Source organism: Rhinolophus sinicus, chromosome 17, assembly GCF_057876585.1.
Source record: "Rhinolophus sinicus isolate RSI-liver-muscle chromosome 17, RSI-T2T, whole genome shotgun sequence".
Lineage (NCBI taxonomy): Eukaryota > Metazoa > Chordata > Mammalia > Chiroptera > Rhinolophidae > Rhinolophus > Rhinolophus sinicus.
In genome coordinates this window covers 154,256,201-154,266,553 of record NC_142517.1, presented here as the reverse complement: position 1 = coordinate 154,266,553, position 10,353 = coordinate 154,256,201, and the positions used below count along the sequence as shown (strand labels likewise).

General features: G+C 38.2%; 1 protein-coding gene across 2 annotated transcripts in view; it reads left to right on the top strand.

Annotated features, from left to right (window-relative positions):
• The first annotated feature begins 2,795 nt into the window (after nucleotides 1-2,795).
• The window catches only part of FIGN (fidgetin, microtubule severing factor), a 124,693-nt gene continuing 117,135 nt past the window's right edge, over nucleotides 2,796-10,353 (top strand). The window contains exons 1-2 of one of the 2 annotated variants that reach the window (XM_019727308.3): nucleotides 2,796-3,444; nucleotides 4,214-4,383. In XM_019727308.3, coding sequence (XP_019582867.1) covers nucleotides 4,359-4,383 — 25 coding nt within the window. In that variant the 5' untranslated portion in view covers nucleotides 2,796-3,444; nucleotides 4,214-4,358. The remainder of the gene's footprint in view (nucleotides 3,445-4,213; nucleotides 4,384-10,353) is intronic. The other variant, XM_019727309.3, reaches the window with a different exon arrangement.

Below are 10,353 nucleotides of genomic sequence, written 5' to 3'. Positions count from 1 at the left end.
AAAATCAACCCCAAAAGTTTTTCACTGAATTAACCATTTCCTTGATTAACCAAGCAACTTTCTTTAAAACTCAATATCTTATTCTCATACCATCACTACAAAAAATTCATAAAATATAGTGGTAAATATCCTTTACGAACAGAAACATTTCTTTTGATGCTTAAAAGTTTAAAAAACAAATGTAGATAAAATATGGTGACTGTTAAAATGCTATTTAACTATAATACATCATTAAAGATAGTTTTATTAAAACAACAAAAACCAGAAAAATTGTGCTAATTCTGCAAACAAACAAAAAAAAGAATATTTTTGAAAAACGAAGTCGAGTTTCATCTTCCTATGGGAAAAAGTAATTGGAGAAAAGCAAACTTTATGCATACTTGAAGAAAAAAATAGCTAGAAATACTGAGATGACAAACTCCACTGTGGATCTTTTTCGTCATGCAAATCTCATAATGTATATTCTATTATGTAAGACTTTTTTCCTGGGAGTATATGTAATTCTGGACAATTTTGAAACTGTATAAATACATGCAGCACTCTTAATAGTTCCCTTTCATTGATTCCAAAGTTAATTACATTCATTTGTATGTTGAATGATGGATTTTATAATCTGTATTTCAAATGCATACATACATACTGAAAAAAAGTACTACTTTTTACTTTACTATTAATAAACTCCTGCCCCCTTTTAAAAGTAGTGCTCATTTTGTTATAGATATTGAAAATTGTTTGCTTTAAGTCCATCATCAAAATACATTGTTTTTGTACTCAGTGGGCATTCCATTATATACATTTTATTCAGTATTTTGGTTTACGTGACGGACTGTGAATTCAATAATAGGAATTTAAGTTAAAGACTGATGAGCTTTGAACTTTTTTTAATGAACAAGGACAGAGCAGTTTTGCTTGAATTGCACAGAGCATCTGCTGTGTGTCCAGAGGACTTCTTGTCGTCATTCTCCAAATGGGCAATAACTGAAATTATAAGTTCTTCACAGTTGTTATTTTTTAATTCATCTGTACTCAATCCAACAGTGACCCATAGATATTTCCCTACACTTATTTCTTTGTGGTGAAACCCAGTGGGCAACTTGTCATAATATCATTTTCAAAGCTATCTTGTAAAATACAAGTAAAGGGGCTTCAGTGTTCTCTGTTACATCGGAATAAAGTTCTTCTGTTTTATTTTGCAGCCTGTTTTTTTCTTTTCTTTTCTTTTTTTTTTTTAAATTCACAGAAAGGTCAGATCCATTCCAAAGAGGAATCTCATTCCTTAGAAATATTTGGTAAGATCTTGAATCACTTTTCTTTTTCTTTTTTTTTTAAATTCTGGCATCTGCCTACATTTAACTAAAATAATTTTTCCTCCTCATCATGTTAGCTAAATGCATCCTTTCAATGGACAGCCTTTCCAAGGTAAGAAAATCACAAGCGGAGAAAGAAATTCATTTCAAAGTATATATTTGGTATTTTTTAAAAGCCGTGTTTCATCATAGAGCTGTAGTTCAGTCTATAAAATCTATAGCAGAGAAGTGGGAGGAAATATGAGGAGAGTCAGTTCTAAACAAGTATATTTTTCTGTTCCAGCCTTCGAAGGTAACATTTTCAGCTTGATGGGCTCCTGGTCGAATATTGAATTTGCTTCTCTCATTCTTAGCTTCGTTGAAATATAGAGGACTGACTGGCTGTCCATTAGGCCAAAGTATAAACTTACCATTTATCCATTAAAGTCATATTTAATGAAAACGAAGAGAAATTATTACCCCACTCACTCTCTTTCTCATTACAATTCCTAAAGAACTTTGCTGGGCACATTATCTCGTAGACATCATGATCAAATGTTATTGTTTGCTTTATTATCTCAGTTGGATGGTTGGCTAGTCTAGAATGAAATAGGTTGAAGGCAATACTCGAAGTCTAGAAGTCTGAATGAGGTTCCCATTCAAATGATCCTAGTTGTTGGGGGTGGGGCGGGGTGATTAGTAAACCAACTGAGCTTACACTGCATAGTAAGCGTCTGGATGCAGCACATTTACATCTAACAAGAGACCCCAGAAAACGTGTGTGTGTTTCTTAAACCTTATGTTCCGAACAAAAGGCTATCTCAGCAACAGACAATCAGCACTGCATTGCTCCCTGGGATGCGAGCAACACACTCAACTGCACATTTCATTCTTCCTCAGCTCCCAGCACCACAAAGCCCCTACTCTCTTCCCACTCCTGAGTCCCCAGATTGCTCCCTCGAAGGGGGCTGGGAAAGCAGAAGCCTAACGTCTATGCCTGCGTACTAGCAGCCCGCACCGGGGGCCCCCAGGCGCTGCGTTCCCCTGCCCGAGCCGCCTGGGGGAGGTAGGGAGGGGAGCCAGGGAGCGCGAGAGTGGACCGCACACCTAGACACTTATGATTTTATTTATTCACAGAGAGGCGGGGGAGGGGAACTGGGTTCATTTGGATTTCCCCCCCGAAGTTGCCTCTTCTTGGCAGATAAAGTCATTTTCTGGCTGGTGCTGGGGGCCCAGGGGAGAGTGCGCGTGAGGTCCCGGCTCTCAGGGACAGATCTTGTCCTGTGCGCGGAGTCGAGGGGGGTGGGGAAGGGTAGATCGGCAGCAGCTGTCGAGAGGGCCGGGAGCGGGCAGGGAGAGGCCCGCGGGCCGGGGAGCTGCGCAGCCCTGTCCCGGGCGCTCCGAGGCTGGCTGGCGAGCGCAAGGGCCCGCTGGCCACGGGTGGGAAAGAAAGGCCCTTTCCCCGCAAGACATTGCCCCCCTTTCCTCAGGCTGGGCCGCCTGAGAGTGCGGACAGGGAGAGCTACGGGTCCCGGCGCGCGTAATCATGACCTCGGGGCCCCCTCCGGGCCGCGTGAGCGCGTCGGCGCGGCTGGGCGGCCGCCGCGGCCCGGGCCGTGTAACATGACCCGAGCGGCCGGCCGGCCAGCGCGGCGCGGCCATTGAGCCCTCCCTGCCCATGAATCTCTGGCGCGTCTCTAGCTCGCTCGCCCGCTCGCCTCCCGCCTCCCTTTCTCCCCCTGCAGCTCCGCGGGCTCCGTGCGCCTCTCCCTCTCCCTCCCGGTCCTCCCGCTGCCCGTCTCTCTCCACTGCCCGCCTCTCGCCACTGCCTCGCGTCTCCGCTCCCTCTCGGCAGCCTCCGTCTCTTTCTCCCTCTCTCCTTTGAAAACTGATCTTTGGCTCTTAGTGTGAAAGTGATTTGAATTTGGCTCGGCGGCGCTCTGCGCCTGCGCCCAGCCTCTGGCATGCTGGCTCCTTCCAAGCAGCTGTTTTGGGTTTGAAATTCCAACATGGCAGAGGCTGCAGTCCGTCTTCCCTTCAAAAACTTGGAATGATTTCAAATCATAGGCACCTTCACTTAACCCTAGCTTCCATTCATCAGCAAACACATCGGATCGATGCTACGCTAACCTATCGGCTTTTCGCTCCGCGCGTTCAGGTAAGAGGAGCTTCGTAGTTTTCTACCGTCTGTTTAAATTTGTTTTTGTTTGTTTTATTTATAAAGAATATACATACATCCAAGACCTGTAATAAAAAGAGATCTTCGAGTTGTGTCGTAAACATTAAATTTAATTTGCACTCGTTTCTATTCTGTACGCCAACCTGCTGTCTAATTTCTCTGCACAAAGTAGCCCTGAAACATTATAATGCATATTTTTGCTGCTTAATCATTGTAACAATAGTGTGGGATTAAGAGTTCGCGTTGGCAAGAATCTCGTTTTCCGCTATATTGGGCTTACTTATTACTATCTTTTACTTCAAAAATAAAAAAAAATAAGAAAGCGGAGCCATAGGGTGGGGCTAGACTTTCTTCGGGAACTAACTTCTAAGTAAATAAGAAGTGTAAATAACAATCTTGCACACACAAAAAGTTAAGGTTAAATTACAATCTCGTGGCTGGGGGGAACGTGAAAATGTCACAAGATCGGTTGCAGAAAAATGTAAGCACATCATCTTTGAGGGGTACAGCGTGGTGGGCGTATTGTTGGCAAGGAACGGGAGAGAAAGATGTATAATTTAATGGTATATACAATCCACTGATCCTATTACCGTCCTCCCCGGAGCTCTTGTTAGTTTCAATGGGAGTGAGTGAAATTGACATGGACTTGCATTCCTGGTCATGTGCTTTTTTTCCTTTCTTTCTTCTCCTGTGATCTGAGATCCCCTTTTTGTTGATGTTGCTTTCCCCCTTAATTATATGCATGTAGGTTAAATGAATACCTGACGAAAGGGCCCACGTTTCAAGGCAGTGACATTTGATAGCTGAGAGGAAAAGTGGCTTTAATGAAAAGCAACCTTTGGAATTCCTGCTTGTGAGAAATCCAATTCAGCTTTTTGTGCTGCCAGCAAGAAATGATCAGTAGCACCAGTGTTTATGGTATGTCAGTTTTGGAATTTACTTCCTTTGCATCTAAATAGGAAAGACAAATTAAATAGCATGATTAAACCATGGAAGACTGCTTGGAAAGCAGAGGCTCATGATACGTAATTCCTTTTTAACAAAATATATGTGTATTTTAATCTGTCAAAATGCTTGTTTATTTTTTGCTATCACTTGTTTATATATTTCAGTTTCGATTAATAGATTACTGTAGTCCACTTTGATCGGTTTTAGCTGTAATCCCAAAGTTGCATGTTACTACTAATGCACTATATAACCGCTGAAGTCAAATGGTATGTAAATTAGTTAAACTCAGTGTGGGGTTTTTTGGGGAGGGGGCTGGCTGGAGAGGGGTGAGGGCGGGAGAGTGGGGAAAGACTGCTTACTAATGAAAATACATATATATGTACACACAGAGAACTGGACGAATTTTTCTCAGTCTATTAATGTAATTTGACTATCGGCTCTCTCAATGATTGCACTTTGTGGAGTAATCAGTTCTTCAGAGAGAGTGTGTGTGTGTGTGTGCGCGTGCATGTGTGTTTGGTGGAGGAGTGAGTGAGTGAAGGGATATCTTTTACATGAAAAATAAAAAAATGCATTTTGATTGCTTGAAGTCTTTAATGCCTTTTAAGGAACAGTGTTAGTTTTTTTTCTCTTTGGTTGCCATTCACTTGTCTGCCTGTCAGCGCTTTTTACTTTTAACCTGTGACAGAATTAAATAATCAGGCACTGAAATTGACTTTGTTTGAAATCACTCTTTCCTCTTTCTTTACCAAAAAGGAAAAAAAAAAAAAAAAAGAAAAAGAAGAAAAAAGGTCAGATAAATGGAGTGAGAGGAGGTTTTCAATAGCTCTTGTGACTATGCCTTGTGTACACTTTGTGATATTCAATTAAGACTAAGAGGGAACAACAACAACAAAAAGATGTTAAAAGTATTTTGCATAACCAAAGGATATGTCCACTTTAAACTTTTTATTGTTGTTGTTGTTACATTTACCCCACCACCATGAATTTACCCTGAAAAGAGGGAAGGAAAGAGAGAATTTGAAAGAAACAAAAAGCAGTGGGGCAAAGCTGCCAGGGGTCTGTAATGTGGCCGTGGTTGCTGCTCTCTCATAACACAAATGTGAATACAGGAAAGGGGCGAGAAGAGCGGTTGCACTACATACACTTCTGGTTGGACTCTGGTGACTGTTGAGCTAAACACACACCGACCGCTCTTACACGATAGGAAGGGTTTGATTGAATTTTGCATTTGGAACTTGTTGACTTTGAAGCGATCAATAAGAAGACTGTTTATTTTAGATGCACATAATTTGCCCTGAGAAATGTTTTAAGGAGGAGAGAGCACAGCTTTTTTTCCCCCGGAGCTGTTGGAGCGAATGGGATTGCCAGATGGGCGATTTCCCTCTGTGATGTTAAAGCTGTAATATATATTCAGAGCAGATTGGGCTGCTGCCTGTGATGAGGAGGATATTACATTTATAAATTTTAAATCGGAGCTCGGACAATATGCTGAGAGCAGAAATTGGATGGTTTGACTGTTTACCGTATTGATACTTAAATGTGATTTCTGGGTAGTAGTAATAATCATCATTGCAATAATATGTAAAAAACACTTTGGGTTAGGCAATCATATAATTCATGACATTTAACAGCATAAATGCTTTTAAGTGTGTAAATTGCCCTCCACCCAGGCTCTACTTACTATTAAATAATAGTCACATAATTTATTTCCCTGAGTGTTTAAATTCCCGTTGTACAAATGATATTCACTCAGGAGCCTTGTTATCATACACTAGAATTCTGGGGAGATAAAGTTTATATATGTATTGATAAAGTAGACACTTGTGTCTATGTGTAAAGTGGCATTAGTGGCTTCTATTTTGTAATTCTGTTTCTCTGAATATTTTTAGATGTTGTTTGTTTCAAATGTGTGGCCTGAAGGAGTCAGCTACAAACCTAAAAGGCTGCAAAGTGGGCAAGTGCTCACACTCTCCCAGCTCTGCTGTTGCAAATTAAAAGTGTGTTGTGGTCAGGAAATGAAAGCTACAATGTCTCTTTTGAACAAGTCGTTTATCAAGAGAAACATCTATCAGGGACTGCCTTGTCACATTGATCCTTTAAAAGTTAGGTCCGAGGTGGAAGCTGCTTTGATGTTTTTGATCCTAAATTTAATACAACAGAAAAAAAAGCAAGGATATTTTGACCAGACTAGATTTAAAAAAATGTTTCCTGGAACCAAAAAGATCTATTTATTAGTATTGTACTATGTGTGAAGTTTTTTGGACATAACAGTTGAAAGATTGAAGGGGAAACCCCAGCCATTACAAATGGCTGGTTGTTAAAATATATATTTATAGTACATTTAGTTATGGCTGGCTTCTTGGTTCACATGGACATTTTGAAAATAGATTGCGTTAAAGGGAAAATTTTGAAAGAGTAGTTTGGAGCAATATGCAGAGAATCAGAGTTTCATTCATTCAGATTATTTTTAGAGTTGCCCTCTTTCCTTCGTCCTCTCTTTTAATCTTTTATATCTATTTCCTATCTTCATTACATGTGACATATTCACTTTTATTTGGAAAAGAAACATTTTTTTCCATAAAAACTATTTTCCAAAAAATGCTTGCTCGCATCTCTATTGTTTATTAACTGTGCATGTGGATGGTTATCAATATAAACTACATGGATTCACAGGCTTTCGGAACTTCAGCTTAAAAATATAGGTAGGTAACAGGTTAAATACGCCATGTATTCTTGAGTATTGACTATGTTGCATACGTTATTCAAATGTTAAAAGGTATTGTTAAGAAAATGACCAAGTTGAAAAAAATGTTTTGTGCGTGTGTGTGTGTGTGTGTGTGTGTGTGTGTGTGTGTGTTTTGAAAGCAGTTAAAAGCAGCCTGCTTCATTTTAGGAGGAAAAGATACGAGAGAAGTGTTTCTCTGAAATAGAGTTTTTGGATACTTATACTGCTGATGGCTACTTGCTATTTCATATGGGTCTATCAACAACTAGGATGATAGACCACAAAAAGTGTGGTGGGAGTTTTGGGAAGTGCAATACTTGCTAATTAATCATGTCTGAAATGAAAGAATCATAGCAGGGTAATAAAGTCTCATTGTTGTTTTCCTGGAAGAGGGTAAGACTTCTGTTTGGAGCTGTATGTGTGAGTTGACTTGCTTTTCTCTTCTCTTAAAAAGACAGTTTGTTGGGTCTCTTTGGAATTATTTCAGGAACCATCTTTTTTTGAAAACAGAGAATAGTTTTCTTTCTCCTGACTGTACTGAATCAGTGAGATTCTTAAAATTGTCTCTCATATCTTCTGAGTGAAAACATAGAGTGTTTTTCTATAGTCATATGAAAGACTCTAGTGACTAAGTTTCTAGTACTGGTTTATTGTGGGTTCCCCCCCCCCCATAAATAGAAAATCTTTTCTGTTGTTTTTATTCATGTTAGGCAGGAACTTTGAAAACCGTTTTGTAGGCAGCTACTTCTGATAGATATACAAGAGAGCAGAAATTTCATTAATTGCTTTTAGATAGCACAAGAGTACGACCAGAGGGGAGAAAAGAAGTAGTACTGCCAAAATCTGTAGAGAAAAATCTGTGTAAAACTTGATATTTCTAAGATAGTTTAAAATATTAGCTACCTAAAAAGACAAATGAATAATATCATTATAGGTCATTTTTTTCCCTGAGTTTTGGGCTGTCATCACCTTTTAGAATTTAATATTTTGCTTAGTTTAGGCATAGGGACAAATCCCGAAAGTTTGTCTACAACATTTTCAAAATTTTTATCTCAAGATGAAGAAGGCTGTGGTAATGATTCCCAATTTTTGTCTGTGCTTGGATGTCTTGAATGATTACCTAATTAATTAATCAGCTTCCGTGGTCCAAAATCAGCAGAATTGCTGAGTGTTTCTGAAACAATTGCAGGCTTTTATGTTTTGCACTTTCTAGTTTGTTCTTAGAACCCTCGTTTAATAGAAATATTTGCTGTTTTGCCTTTGATCAATATATTCTTGAGTAGAAATTTCACATACTACTTTTATTGAATACCACATTTATTGTTGTAGAGCTAATAATTTAATTACCAGGAATTTATATTGATTTATAAATTTTTGATTGGGAGAAATTGTTCTGCAGATATTTATGTGAAATTGTTCTGCAGATATTGATGTATGCTACTGATCAATAAGTCTTGATTAATCAGCATATCTGATGCTTTTTTATCTTCAGTCATTGATAAACCAGAATAAATAAATGGCACAGGAAACTGCAATTTTTTTTTTTTTTCAGGTGAAAAACTGAATTGTCTCTTTCAGGATGTATAAGAACTAATGTTTTATTACAATCAATTGAACTTAGAAATTATTTTTAAGTACTACTTGGAAGACTGCAAGTCCAAAAATTGTTTCACCTTTCAATTAACTTTATTTCTTTCTGTCTCTTCTATCTCTCTGTCTCTCTGTCTCCCTGTCTCTCATGGATTCTAGCTAATTTTTTTGCCTATTAAAAATGGAAACCCTTTTTTGAAAGACTGAAAACAAATGCCTGTTTAGCGAGTGCATTTTATGGTTGAATTTTGTTATTTTATTTTTATTTTTCTATACTTGAATTTTTATCATTAACTTTTCATTTAACTGATGGTAGAAATTTCAAGCATAGCTGCTTTAACATGATTGCCGATTACTGACCCTTTTGATATTTTTGATGTTATCATTTAAATGGCAGTTGTACTCCAGGGATGCTTACGACAAGGAATGCAGATAGTAGAAATAAGGGGTAGGTAAAGAATAGGGCAAAAGTAAATTGTACTGATAAGTTTGAAGCAAATGAAAAGCAGGTGGGTATGCACGGTTTCCTTAGGCCAGCACCACACGTGCCTGCTCAGCAAGCTCTGCCTGAGCACAGCACGTGCGAACGGTACCTGTTGAGGATATAGGCTGAGGCGGCAGAAAAGATAGGCGATAAGAAACCATCCAAACATGAGGCACTTTCTGTTAATAATATATGTCACTTTCTGTTAATAATATTTACATATTTTATGCAACAAATCTGCTTGTTGTCTTGTTACTTGAATATTGACACTTTCCTTAACATTGCATATGGTGGGCTGTCGTTCCAGGGTACATTAGAAGCAATGAATTCAAAGGAGAATTTCAAGTCAGATGTATTTATGTTAAATATATGTATAAATGGATATGTTTGCTTGTATTTGAGCTACTGTGACTTTCACAGAGCATTGATAGTATCACTGCGTCCAATCATTTTTGAAACTGATATATCTTGAAAGTAGAATGATGATTTATTATACGAAGGTCCAAGGTTAAACTGTTTTTACCCTGCAACTCAGCTTAAGTATGTATACTTTTATGTTAGGAAATCCTTTTTAGAGAGTATTTTTTTTTAATCTTGGAAGACTTGTGGCTTGTTAGGATTTTGTTCTCATTTTTATATCATGGGTAACTTCTATTAAAAGTTATTAGTGATATATAACTTACAAAGATGGTTTTTAGTGAAGAATACATAATGTAAAATACCTATAAAATGTTTTCTTTTCCCAGTATCTTAATGTTGGTAGTACCTTTACTCAGTTCCTTTCATATGTGTTTGGATTTTTGCTGGTAATTTATATATTTATTCTATTCCACTTGTGGATATATTGCTGGGAAGAACAGAAACTGCATTTTACTTCACCCACCCCCCAAAAAAACAACAACTGTTTTCCTGATTCGCCTAATGTTTGCTTTCTGTCAATTAGATGCTTTTTAAGCAACTGACAATTGATTAAATGCCATAAAGATATGACAGTAAAATCATCTGAGAATGCGTGACCTCTACTTTCATGCTTTGGTTCGTGAGGAAAGATAATTCATGGAACCAGTAACATTCAAAATAAAATTTTAAAAGTAGTGTAATGTGAACCCATGGTTTACTAGATGTTGCTGTAAACTTT